The sequence below is a fragment of the Haliaeetus albicilla genome, chromosome 4, assembly GCF_947461875.1.
Source record: "Haliaeetus albicilla chromosome 4, bHalAlb1.1, whole genome shotgun sequence".
In the NCBI taxonomy this organism is placed as follows: Eukaryota; Metazoa; Chordata; class Aves; order Accipitriformes; family Accipitridae; genus Haliaeetus; species Haliaeetus albicilla.
Window position 1 is genome coordinate 13,607,210 of NC_091486.1, and position 13,675 is coordinate 13,620,884.

The 13,675-nt window shown below is 43.5% G+C and overlaps 2 protein-coding genes across 4 annotated transcripts in view; one reads left to right on the plus strand and one right to left on the minus strand.

The window, feature by feature from the left end:
• SLC49A4 (solute carrier family 49 member 4) overlaps window positions 1-3,461 on the minus strand; it is a 66,120-nt gene extending 62,659 nt beyond the window's left edge. Inside the window, exon 1 of the mRNA XM_069780971.1 lies at window positions 2,753-3,461. Coding sequence (XP_069637072.1) covers window positions 2,753-3,134 — 382 coding nt within the window. The 5' untranslated portion in view covers window positions 3,135-3,461. The remainder of the gene's footprint in view (window positions 1-2,752) is intronic.
• The window catches only part of HSPBAP1 (HSPB1 associated protein 1), a 38,530-nt gene continuing 28,038 nt past the window's right edge, over window positions 3,184-13,675 (plus strand). For 2 of the 3 annotated variants that reach the window (XM_069780969.1, XM_069780970.1), the window contains exon 1: window positions 3,569-3,748. In XM_069780969.1, the coding sequence (XP_069637070.1) occupies window positions 3,712-3,748 (37 nt within the window). In that variant the 5' untranslated portion in view covers window positions 3,569-3,711. Of the gene's footprint in view, window positions 3,298-3,568; window positions 3,749-13,675 lie in introns of those variants that run through there. The other variant, XM_069780968.1, reaches the window with a different exon arrangement.

Genomic DNA, 13,675 nt, shown 5'->3' on the forward strand with positions numbered 1-13,675 from the left:
CGTAATTTCTCCATTTAGCTCCCTTCTATACAGAACCAAAGAACAGATCATTTGGAGCTTATTTAGCATACCTTTTACTAAAAATAAACACTTGTCCTCTCTTCTCAGAAAACCCCACACTTCTCTGAGAAGCTGTGATGGAACTGAAGCATGCAGCCCAAGAAATGCTTCCTCCAAGTAGGATATTAACATGCCTATTGCTGAATATTTAACCTTTCAACTTCTAATTAGTTAAAAAGTAAAAAAAAATTAAAAAAAAAAAAATTACCAAACCCTTATAAGCAGTACTGAAATAAGAAACAAGCGCATAAGAATTACAACAGAAGTTTAGTATGGAAACAGATCTATGTTTCAAACTATATGCTACAACAAACAACTAAAAACCAAAAAGACAAATACTTTTGGACTTTGTCTGAAGCATCATAACACAAAATCAGACTTAACTGACAGCAGGCAGCTACTTATCAATATCAGATATACTTCTGACTGTGAAGTATAGGACCATCTAACAGCAGAATCGCCTCTCAAATTCTGACATGCATCATCTACAGTGTCATACTTCTGATACATGCCAGGTTTTACATGTTGACACTTCACAAATACATTTTTTTCCTGACAGTTCCTTTACTAGCTAACTCCAATGACAGATGATTGAAGCCAGCGAATAAATGGTGTCATTTCTCTGTATTTTTGGTACAGAGAGTAACTTTGGTGTAACAACAAGCATTTGTACCCCTAAGCAAGTGAAATACTGCCCTTGCAAGGTCAGACCAAACCTTACAGCTTCAAAGCAGTAGAGTCATGCTCCTCCTGGAACATCCGTATTCCAAAGAGCAGATACCTCCTGGCAACATGCCTCCAGTAGAAACATGCCCCATGGGAGAGTTGGGCAGCAGCAGCTCTCCTCTTTGCTCCATGAGAAACCAAGTGGCAGGACTCCACCGCCACTTCCAAAGTGAACAGCACCACATTCTCTGGGGGAGACTCAGAAAACAGCATGAAACACAACAGGGCCCACACAAAATCTGCTGCTATGCAAAGAACATGCTCCAGAGCCCTTATGTACTCCTTATGCATAAAGCCAATGAGTTGAGATGCTCTATTTAAGCTATCAACCAAAATTCTCTCAACAGGGAAAGCAACAAAGCAAGAGCATAGAGGTAGTATCAATATCTCCACTGAACATGGAAATTAAAAAAAAAAAAAAGAAAAACACCCAAGCAATCAGTTAAGGTAATGTGGAAAACACTTCTATACATATTCTCATTAAAACAAGCTATGTGTGAAACCCAGAAATCCAGCCACTGTATTACTAATCACATTAAAGAAACAACAAAACACTAATGCTTCTTCTCCCATGAGTTACTTCGAAACTTCTCCAGTCTTTCTCTGCATTGCTCAGAGTCAACTTCATAGAAAATGGAAGAAATAAAAATACAGACTCAGTTCTACAAGCACAGGTTCAAGTTTAGCTTTATTTCCTTCATACCATGAGCAGAATCATTGTCTTCACTGTACAAAACAAAATAACTTACTTTAAGATAATTAACAACCCTATTATACAGCAGTCTAAACAGACATTGTCAACTTAAGTCTAAATTGCTTGAGAGGAAACTGGCTGTACAGCCACCATGGACTCATTTGGGGAACACTTTTTCCGCCCAGTAGGTTTTACTCCCCCAACACCTCTTCAGTTTTTGGAAAGGCAATTCCAATTCTGAGACACAGGCCTTCTCAGCTACAACTCTTCTCCCTGCCTGCCTGCCTTCACCTCCCCCCTTCTCTCCCCACAAATGAGCTATTAATTCCTAAATAAATAGAACAAGTAGCACTTAATATTGGAAGCCACAAGGGTACGTAGGCTCTTATCTCCTGTTTAGAGGTCTGTGTAAACAGGAATTAAAAGACTAAATGTTTCTGTGGATTTAGGCCCAAAAGCTCCAATCTGCAAACACAGGTACTTGACCAAGCCAGAGCGGTCCCCGGGGTGACCACAGACAAACTGCGCAGGCCCTGGAGAAGTTCTCCAGAGACAAATACCATTTCCAGAAGTTTGCTACCGCGACGCAACGGCCTGAACACAAATTAGGAAACCCTCCCTTGCACTCGTCTTCTGAAACCCTGAAGCGCAACTTCTGTTTTACGTTCTCTGTCTTTGCATCTCCCTAGCGCAACGAAAAGCAAACCACCGACTTCGTGTTCAGTCTGCTTTTAAAAACAAAGTATTTCTTTCAAGATGCAGTGGCCGCCCTGAGCACAGACTGACTCGATCCAAACATCAACATGGGTGTTTGTTTCACAGCCGACTACCAGAAAACAAGACCATCTCCAGGTCAAACATCCGCACGGCAATGCCAGACTGGAGCACATCTCCTCCAGACCCACACCTCGGCCGCGACGTAGGATGCCGTAATTCCTCTGAGCTTTAGGAACAGCGTAAGCACCTTCCTCGCGAATGGCCTTTGATGCGCCTTTGTCTGAGCCGTGTACTGAAAATGGCACTCAAGATTCCCTCAAAGTGCTCGTCGTCCCCTTTCAAGACCGAGGCCACCAGCCCCGAGGGCAAGGAGTGTCCCCGGGCTGGCGGCGCCCCCTCCCCCGGCCTCGGGACCACCACGCCGCCCCTCACCGCGGCGTCGGCGGGCCACGGCCACGGCCACGGCCCCGGTGTCCCCGCCTGGCCCGGGGGAAGCCGCAGGAGCGGGGCGGGGAGTCCCGACCCCCCGGCCCCGCCGCCCCCGGCCCCGCTCACCCTTCTTGTCCATGAGCCACATGAAGAAGAAGCAGGGCGCGAAGCCGATGGGCCCCCAGAAGACGAGCAGGGCGATGTCCCAGCCGCTGAAGCCGAAGGCCAGGCGGGCCGAGTTCTGGATGGGGCCCCAGCTGTTCCACACCAGGCCCTGCGCGAAGCCCAGCAGCGAGAAGAGCAGCAGCACCAGCCACCGCCGCCCGTAGACGCGGCCCGCCAACGGCGCCAGCCGCCGCACCGGCACCGGCACCGCCGCCGGCACGGCCGGGCCCCCCGCCGGCCCCCGCGGCTGCGGCCGCCGCCGTTGCTGCTGCTGCTGCTGCTGTGGCGGCGGCGGCGACAGGAGGGGCTGCCGCTCCTCCGCGCTGCTCCAGCCTAAGCCCATCTGCGGGGGCGCTGGCGGGGGCCCGCCGGGGAGGGGGACGGGGGAAGGGACACCCACACTTCAGCCCCCGAGAGCGGCGGCCCTGCCCCGGCCCGGCACAGCCGCATGCGCGGTCGGGGAGGGCCGGCGGCCGCCTCCTTCCTCCGCCGGCGAGGGGAGGAGGGTAAGCGGCGCCGGGGAGGAGAGCCGGGCCCTCCGCCGCCCGCGGGGAGGGAGCCGTGCCGGCGGACGGCCGCGGCCTGGGGGGGGGAACGGGGACGTGCGGGGCGGGGAAGCCGCCGGGTCGTCGCCCCCGCGGGGTAGAGGGGGCTCGGGTTCCGGGGCAGGAGCGGGGCGGCCCGTGGGAGCTCGCCGCAGGGGGGCGAGGGGCCACGCGGGTGTCACCGGAGGGGCCGGGGGAAGCTGCCGCCTCGGGGCCGCCGCCAGCCCCGGCCGTCACGCTGCCGCCGCGGCTCCGCCCCGCGCGGCCGGGCGCCGCGGGCCGGGCTCGCTCCCGGGCCGGGCTCCCCCTTCCGTTAGGGCGGGCGGTGCCGAGGGGAGCCCGCCGGAGCCGCCCCGGAGGCAGCGCCGGAGGAGCATGGCCGGGGCGGAGAGCCGCCGTCCTCCCGCGCCGGGTAGGTGCCCCTCGTCCCTCCGCGCCCGCCCCGCCGCCGAGGGCGCCGCCGGGACCCGGGCCCGCCGCGCTGCGGCCTAGCGCGGCCCGGGCTGCGCGGCTCGTCTCCAGGCCGCGGGCCTGGGGGGTGGGGAGGCGAAGCGAGGCCTCCACGCCGCTCCTTCAGCCCCTCCTCCGAAACGTCCCTCTCGGGCGTGGGCCCGGTAGCGCTGCGGTCGCGTAGGGCTGAGCTAGGTTGGCCCTTCAGCAGGTGGGGGTACCCGCCCGCGAGGAGACACTGCGGCGGAGCTTCTCCGAGGTATCTGTCCTTTTAAAGGGAGAAGTAAATTGTCTTGTGTTGAGCGGGGTACAAATCGGCCATGGCCCAAACTGGGGGGAAAGAACCCAGCAGGAGTCAGTTACAGCCTGCGCTGAAATCCATTTTAAAATCATTCGGATGAATATACCATCATGTGGGCTACACTAAGCTCATTAGAAACTATTATCATGTAAATAGATTGAAGTATATATTCATTCCATTAGGTTGCATGAGTATTTATCTGTATATCTACCATCTGCACTTGTCGTAAAATTAATGGCTCGTATGCTGCACAACGCTTCATCTTCCGCGAAAAAACTAGGTGTTTCAGTTTGGCTTGCTTAGGCATTCTGTCACAAAGTCTGGAAGTTGGCGTGATAAATGCTTGTGTGCTTAATTGGGGAGAGCTGAACAGTGGGGTCCATGCGGGCTAGTTTTAGATCCAGTGTCAGTGCCATAACTGTTGATGTGCTGGGCAGCACACAGCTGAATTTCACACGTGGTGCCTGTCCCACGGTTTTGCAGCCAAAAGCAGACACTGCCATGAAATTCTTTCCAAAACATACAGACATTGCGTTTTGTTTAGCCCACACAGCTCTCTTTGCTAGACTGAGGTTCGAATTCAAAGTTGCACTGAAGGTGCAAAAAGGAAGTTTACACCAACTGAAATCAGCAGAACTATGATCTAAAAGAAAATAATATTTTGTCTAGAAAAGTTCAGGAAATTCCCCAGGAAAAATAAAGTTCATGCACAATTAAATAACGGGGGGACATACAGATAGTAACAAACTAAAATTTGAGCTTGCCGTGTAAAACTGTAATGACGAAAATACAGTAAAAAGTATTGGACGAGATTCAGATTTGGTTGTGACCGATGCATATTCCAGTACCACTTTGGGGCTCCAAGTAAGATTAATTCCCTGTTTTACTAGGTCTTTTTCATATATTACCACCTCAGCATTGTTTAGCCCATGCCAAAATGTTCTTTCAATCTAAAATGGCTATGTTACTACTATAATTTAATTGATTTGGTGGCATTGTGCCAAAGACAGAGTGCTGTCATTTGCAGAAGTAAACCAAGTGAAAAAATATTTCTCTCTTTGAGCATTTTTCAATTAACTGTAGTAATTGTGGGGGTTTCTTAGTTGTTCTAGTGGCAGGAAACCCATCCAGAAATCAGGCAAGTGGGGCTTTGCAGTGTCCTTTAACTGCAAAACTTGCCTCTTGGCTCTGACTACCTGCATAGTAAAATGAAAACTTGAATATAATCAAGATAACTCTTTGATAACTTATCCAAGCCGCCTTATCTCATGATGGGTTTAAAGATATTTTGACTCTTGCATGGGTCAGCAAGAAAGAGAAATTTCTGAGGAACAGCAAGAAAAGAAAGGAGCTGTCAAAATAGGCTCAGAAGATCTAGGTGTATTTACTGTTGACTTAATCATGATTTAAATATTTTAATTGCTTGATTTGAAATCGCTCCATCTTTTCATAGCTTCACAACCCATATGCGCATCTTTCAGTAATGGCCTGACCTTTTCTATTCCAGCTATTTAATTAACACAGTGTAATATTCTGTGTGAATTATTCTTGTTTGCAGGATATGGTACCATTTAAATTTGTTAATGTAAAGGAGCAGTGCATTGTTGATAAACTGTTGGAAACCAAATTAGCTTTATCTTGCAGCTAGCTGATTGCATTATTTCACTCATGGGTATAATACTTCTCTAAATATGCTAATTTCACTCTTTTCTCCGTGTGGTGACATTTTTACTGTTCGCATTACTGACATTTGTAGTATTTGGGGTGGGGAAATCTTTTCTTGCTTTAACCTCATTATAAAGTAGCTAAAGAGATTTGAATGTTATCAGATGAAGTGCACATATATTCAGGCAAGTGAAAGGTTATTTTGTCTCCTGGCCCAAAACTTTCACGCCTGTAGCAGGACTTGCATGGACTTAACAGCGCTTAGATTCACAATTGTGATACAGAAGCCCATCCAGTTACTAATTGCCCAGCCACGATAGCGTATCCATTGATAGGTGCCTCCATTCAAACCTAAAAGCTCTCAAGGTGGTTGCGTCTCTATTAATGTCTATCTGCCTATGTCTGGTCTAAAACCCTCTGGAATTCATCTCAGGAGGAGTTGGTGGCCTGGAGCTCTGATAGACTAGTGGTGATGGATAAAAATTATATGACTGAAGCTGTTATTGCTGCCAAATGCTCATCCCATCCCTGAGGCAGCCCTGGCTGATCTGCTTATGAGCTGGCACCTAGACTGTGCTGATTTAAGCCTGGCTTATTAAGATAAACTGAAGGCTTTGACAGGTTTGTTATAACCTTGGGGCATCTGGAGAGTCTAATTCAGCTTAAACACACCTATCATGTAATGGTTGAGCTGAGCAGTCCAGGAGAGCATCCCCACCATGGTGCAGCCCCCGGTTCCTAGCGCATTGGCAAGTGCCTTTTGCTCTCTCCAGTCATCAGGTTTTTGACAGATTTGCTCACCATGTGACTTCCTTTAGAGATATTCGATGAACTTCAGCATCCCCTTGTTTCTTACACCTCTCCCAACAGCTCCTAACATCATGTGTAAATCTTGTACTTTCTTGCATCAACTCATATCTTACAATCTGATAGGTAGCACTTGATTGCATACTCTATGAAGGCTAGGAGGATTTTGGCACAAAATGGGCAGGACCCGAAATTCATTCAGATTCAAAAGTGGCATTTAGCCAATTTTGAGTATTCCTTGCAGTATCCAAAGAGAGGCCTGTTTTCCAGGGATCTCCCTCAACTTCTAGACTTCAGCTGGAGTTGTGACAATGTAGTTTCAGAGCTGCCTTAAACAGCACTAGTGTAGCAGGGAGCTGTAATGGTTCTCTTCTTCACACCCCCTGTCTTGAACAACACCTTTGAAGGTGAGCCTGGGAGGTGTGAGCAAATCCCGTTCTTCCCTCATCAAGTTTTGACATGCCTTTCCTTTTAGTTACTTAGGAACAGGTTGTGCAGGATCTGCTCTGTTTTGGGCTTGGTTTGGGCACCTTCCAATCTGTGTGTTCTGTACCTTTCAGCATCTTTTCTCACCTTTCTTTGTTATTGAGAGATAGGTAGACTTCCAGCTTGAACATCATACAATGATTTCCTTGTACTTCAGGAGGAAAAAGGTTTTACAGTGCTTCCTTTTTCTTTTTTGTAGTATCAACAAGAAACGAAAATACAGACACATCTTCAGCTTATGAAAGCTGAACGATTTTAGTGTTAATTGCAAATATCAACGTTATCCAGTGGATATTCATTTATATCTTTTGATTGCAGGCTGTGTATATCCACATTACAAAGTGACCATTGTAATGGAGATGATTCTAGGTTTGTGGTGAGCCAGAGCCCATTGCAAGGTCCTTTAGGGACATGTAGGGTAGCTCCTTTTTCTTGTGGAGTCTACCTTTGTGGTTGGCAAATGAAAGACATCTCACCAGATTCCCTGTAGACCACGCTGTAGGTTCGTTCCTGTAGCTCTCAAAAGGAATATGCAAAAGTAACACTTTTCTGCTTGTTCTGCCATTTATCACCTGCTTAACGATGAACATTTAGATGATGATTGCATCTTCTTTGAGGCGGAGGTGGAAGCTGCATGATGTCTTTCATCCAAGCGCATTTTGATGGCTACTTCCTAGGCAGCCTTCAGGCTCAGTGTCTTAGGTATTTTAGGGATGTTATATTGGAGCTCCAACCTCAGCAGACCACGGTCCCTATGTTCTTCAATTTTATTCAGGGCCACCACGTACAAGTAACTGGAAACAACATCAATAGTGTATTTTGCATCCCAAAATTGTGTTAGGGAAATCTAGTTTCAAAGACTGATGGTTTCCTGTCTTCCCAAAAACCTGAGAATGATGGAAATGAACTGAGTCACATGAAAATGTTAGGCTTGAGTTGCCAATACAGGGTGAAAATCTCCACCTTGTCTCCTTGGGCTAGGACTGCCTCAGTGTAGATCTCATTGTCTCTGATGCCAGCAAGAAGAGTTAGTCATGTCACTCTGGTACTGGTCTGTCCACTGTGTCTCTGGTGAAAGAGTTCTCATTTCTGATCAGACTTTGTCATTGTTCTGCTATTGTCTTACATCGAAGCAGCAACTTCATTATTGCTCTGATATAATTAATGATGTAGGCATTAGGGATTTTGTTTCTATTGGTCTGGCTAGTCACGCTTGGCTGTCACACAATAGGTATGCTGTGTGCTCCCCAAATGAGTCTTCTGAAGACCTGATCGTTTAAAGGGTAGGCGTTTGGGATCAGATCCATATTGGAGACATAATGCTCAGAAAACATTGTCTGTTTGGAAATGTGACTCTCTATCATGCAATTTTGTATAGAGGCTAAACTGATTGTGTCTGTGCTTTTCTGAACAGGGGCATATATGATTTAAAATTAAGTTATTCTGTGCTTCACGGACACAACGAGTAGATAACAGTAGCACGAGATTTTTATTTCTATTAGAGTATTTCAACAAGAGCGATGGTAAGGCAGTTCAGGTGTCTTGGTATAGAAGTGCAACTTTAACGTTTTGCAGTTTTATTGTTTTGCTAATGTTCAGGGAGTTATCTTAAATTTCTAAGTACCATGTGCTTTTGAAGACTGGATATAGAAGACATTACTTCTAATACTAACATTGAATTAGTCAAGGGTTGACATAGTGGCATTAATGTTTAAAAGTAATCTGAGAATATTGAAACTCCTCTACTGAAAGGACTTTTCCAGATGTACTACTGAGTTTTGGTAAATTTTGCATATTGCAAGAAGCTTCCAAAATTCAAAGCAGCAGCACTGTTGTGGTTTCTTCCAAAATTAAAGGTCACCTTCAGTCTCCAGAAAAGCAGGTGCAGCTGATTAGAACAAGAGTTCATGCACATCTGAGTGGAGATTTGGGCCTGCAGAGTCCTTGATCTTTTCTGATATTTAGCTCTTGGTGTTTACAGATAAAGAAACTTTGCAGGCAGTTGTTATTTGAAAAAGAAAAGAGAAGGAGATCTCTGGAGGGAAGATGGTAAGGATAAGTTGACGCCACTAGCAGCAGCTTGTTGTATTATAAAGCTGTGAAAGATAAGCTTCTATGTAACAAGGCTGTGCTTTTTCAGTAAAATCAGAGTTTCTTTTATGTTTAATATTTATCTTAAAAAACAAAACTAACATTAATGAAATGTTAAGGTTGAAAATAAAATTAGAAGAGCTTGGTAGTTCACATTTTGGTGAGCTGTATTAGGTCGAATGTATCCTTAGCTGTACATTATGTCAAAGCAAGATTTTACAGTCTTTATATGAACCCCAAGATTCAAAACATACACTGTTAACAGTTTTTCACAGACAAATCTCCTGTTGCTGCATGAGAACCTTTATAAAGAGAAATAGCAACTTGAAACAAATGTTAAGCTCACTTCTGCTTGTTTTACCCATGCTGAAAGAAATTGAATGATGTAAACAGATGGAATAATAGCCATGCTTTTTGTTTAATAGTCCTATAATAATGGCAATCCCTGAATCTAATACCCTGATTGTGCATGTTGGTTATTTTACACTTTAGAAACTGTTCTTGAGGTTCACATGGTGGGTCTCTCTGGTTTCTTTCAATTCAATAATTTATGTAATTCAAAAATACTTCTTTTATTCTTTTAAAGTATAATTTCATTCTGACAATTACACCGCTAATTCGCTCAGTCATCGTAATTGGTATCCTATGTAGTATAATAGTGAACAAAGTCAGGTATACTGCCATCATAACCCTTTTGTGGATCAAATTCAAAAGGCTCAGTTGTATTACTGGCTATTTATTACAACGGCTTATGGGGAAAAAAACATATTTTTAGAATACTATTGACTATTTACTACAGTTGCTTATGGGAAAATGGTGTATTTTAGAAGATTTAGATTCTTTTGTTGCTGTTATTTTGAAGTTCTTGTCAGTCAAGTTTGCAGGATAGGACAACAATAAAGTCATAAATGGTTACAGTTTCTGACAGTGAATTTTATACAGTGCATTCATCAGTTTAAGAGTAGTGCATTCATATTTACTACTGACAAGGAATAGAAAAAGAAATAAACTTTACTTACAACATGAACAAATTCTTTTTTTCTTAGAAATATAGATGTTAGCTCCCTGATGTGCCAGTTCCCTTACCTTCAAACATGTTATACTAGTATTAAGTTTTGTATTAAATTTCCCATCTATTAGGAAATGTTGTAAGGTGAGAAATGTGTATCAGTGCTGGTGGAGCATTGGGAAGAAATGGCTTTGCTACTAAATATCCTCAGCAGCAGGGTGTAATTTACAGCCCAAAGAGACAGAAAGGTGGAATTATAGCAGCCTAGCTTAAGGAAGAACAGTCTCTCTTTTGGAGAAACTCTCATATCCTGATGGAAGGTTTTGGTCAAAGACCATAGTCTTTTCCTTCAGAAGAAAATGAAATGCCATTTATCCAACAACTGCTTGAGTTTCATTGTGTTTCACTGTGCTTTCAGCAATTTTGCCAGTAAGAAGTATATAAAGTTCATTGGAAATAAATACATTTAGTATAACTTCTGTCAGTTGTACCTATCCTAATTTTCGTGTCTTTGGGGGAGTGAGAGGGGAAGGGTTTTTTTCAGATGGCAGAAGATGCAGGCAGGAGCTGTAAGGACGCAGAGGGAAAGGAAGGCATTTCTTCTATTAGAGGAGACCAGAGGAACTGAGGTCATTCAATATTCAGTTAGTTAGCTGAAAACCGACATAACTGCATTCTAAAAGTGCACTACAGGGTGGGAGGAGAAGAGACAACAGGCAGAAGCTGGCCAGGGTTTCAGGAAGAGCTTTCTAGGAAAAGCCTCAGGGAATTTAGGGAGGAATTTCTTAGATGTATGCTTGAGATGATACGCTATCATTTAGAGCAGGGGTGGGAAGTCTCTCACAGTGCTGTATTCTGGACTCAACCTCTTACTCCACTCCTAAGAAGTTTAGTAGCTATTTCCTTTTCTTTATCAGAAGGACAGTTTGAGGTTTGAGGATTTAGCCCACACTCTTATCTTACATCACGTCTTGAGTCACTCAGACTTTTTGTAAGAAAAAAATGTAAGATGCTCAGCACTGCCACAGGAAGACTGAAAAGTGAGTGCAAATACAAATTCCTCTTTTGGCCTCTTTCTTTTCTTTTGATGCCCTCCTTCCGTGGTAGCAGACACGGAGGGCAAGGGCAAGGAAGGGTGTGTTGACTTCAGGCTACCAGAGTAAGCTTCAGGTGCTAGTCTTACCAGTGCAGACCGGTCTATCCTGAGAGGCTCCATGCAACTGCTAACTATCCTTCAGTAGCCAAAATATCTATGCAAATCTAGGTTAGATGCCCCCTGGGTATGCTGCATCTGCAGTATTGACATTCCTTGAGTCAAAAATAATAGTAACCACAATAACTAGTCAGGAAGTAATACCTAGATGTTCATGGGGTATATCCTGAAAACTACTCGTGTATATTTAGATGCATTCTGTTTGCCCAGAGTAGGCTGATTATAGTGCATAACATTGTAATCACATGCAGATTATTTAAAGTTGTTTTTTAATTTACAGAGTTAATGTACTGTGAAATCATTAGGTCTGACCTCCAAACCAAGTCACTTCTCTTTGGTTTGGGGAGTTTCCCCATCCTCCCCCACACCTTCTCTTTTCCCACTCCTGGTTGTTGGATAGTTAAGATTTTGGAGGTTAGTTGATTTTTTGAGTGACCTGGCTGCTCTGTATTAATGTCTTTAAAATGCCAATTTTTTCTTTTTATAATTTTCTTTTTTAAAGAAATAAAGGTAATGAAGCATTACAGATTTGCAAGAATAACAATTTGACAATGCTTTTGCCAAATACGTTACCAGGATTTCCTTGTACTCCCTCTTTTAGAAAATAATTTTAATACCTCTCAATTAAATCTCATATTTAAGCAGCAGGGTGTTTTGGCAGAAGTCAACTACCAGGCACTAATGAACTCTTCTAATTTGCTAAATTATTTTAGATGAATGACAGTACATTTAGCTTTTTAATGACAGTACATTTAACTTCTGAACAACTTTGATCAAGTCCACTTTTCGTCAGACTGCCTGCTGTGCTAAACTCTTCATTCCCAAACCCCTCTCAGTTATTCAGAAAAATTGTTAATCAGAAACGTTAAATTATTTTCTCTCTTAGAAGCACAAAGTCTACTGGAAAGTACTTAGCCAATTCATCACTTTTCTTTTACCTGCCCTCAGTGCTGAGTTTGGATGAGTCTTCATATTTGACAACACTTCATGTAAAGACGACTGGAGAGCTTTGTTTTTTTAATTGGAAGATCTGTATTTCGCAATGTGTTACCTTTCTAAAGAACACCTACATTTTTCGCCAATTATATAAGCTGTCACAGTTACAAAACTTGAGCTAAAACTTGGTTTGGTTTTTCAGTTCCTGGCTGGATTCTATACATGCCTTGTGTAAAGTCAAAACATGAGACAAATTATTCCTGCTTCCTTTTGTGCAGTGAAGCCACATCATTTGTTGAGCCTGATAGAAAGAACTAATTTAAAGTATTCCTTTTCTCTTTTGGATCAGAGTACAACTGAGAAAATGAAGACTCCAACAGAGCTTTTCTTTTCAAAGGGAATATGCATTTCTATTCTCCTGCTACCTGATCTCCCCTAGGAATTTGGTATCTTAATGCCCAAGATGTGCCATGGTCGTTTTGTTTCTTTGCAATACCTTTTATTTATACACCTTTTACTTACACACATCTGTGTCCAAACTGTATGCCCTTATATATGCTATACAACCTCAGGTTTTGCCTAGGAATCAATTACCATCAATTTCAGGTTAGGAAGTACTGAGAAGCCAGAGCCCAGCTTACAAGGTTTTTATGAAGCTATGATAACTAAGGAAAAGATTATTATTATTTTAAATTACAAATTTTTCTGCTAATCTCTCTTTCAAGAGATATCTTCAGATATCTCTTTTAATTACTTTTTACCACTCCTACAGCATACAGTTCCATCAGAAATCTCTGTTGGTCATGAGCAGAGTTCTCCAAATTATGATAATATCTATTTGATGTAGTATATGATATTTACCTTTGATCATGTGCCTTTTCTCTAACAGGCATTTAGATATGCATGATAAATATTATGGGGAAGGAATTATGTTTAGCTGACTGCTGTTCTCACTGAGGAATACATAAAACTGAATCAAGACACTTCAACATTCTTCGCACAAAATCGGCAAGAATCCCCATTTGTCTTTGCAAAAACCCCTAATGATCATTTATCTAATGCTTCAAATTTTCTAAAACATTTCAAACTTCACTGCTTATTATATCATATGTATTGTATGTGATAATATCAGGAAAAGATACATACTCATTTAACAATGATTTTAATACTGTTTGAAGATAGGAATGATTAGCATTTTACTAAGATAGACTATCCTCTTTCATTTTTTCTAAATTTTATAGGGAAATAGGTTTACAACTGAATAAACCGTGGTGACATGACACAAACCTCCAGCTAATGGAGGAGAGGCTATTTAGTCTGACTGTGTTTTTTTTGTCTGGCATTGATACAAACTCTCCCAGTAGCTTGAGCTCTGAGCTTC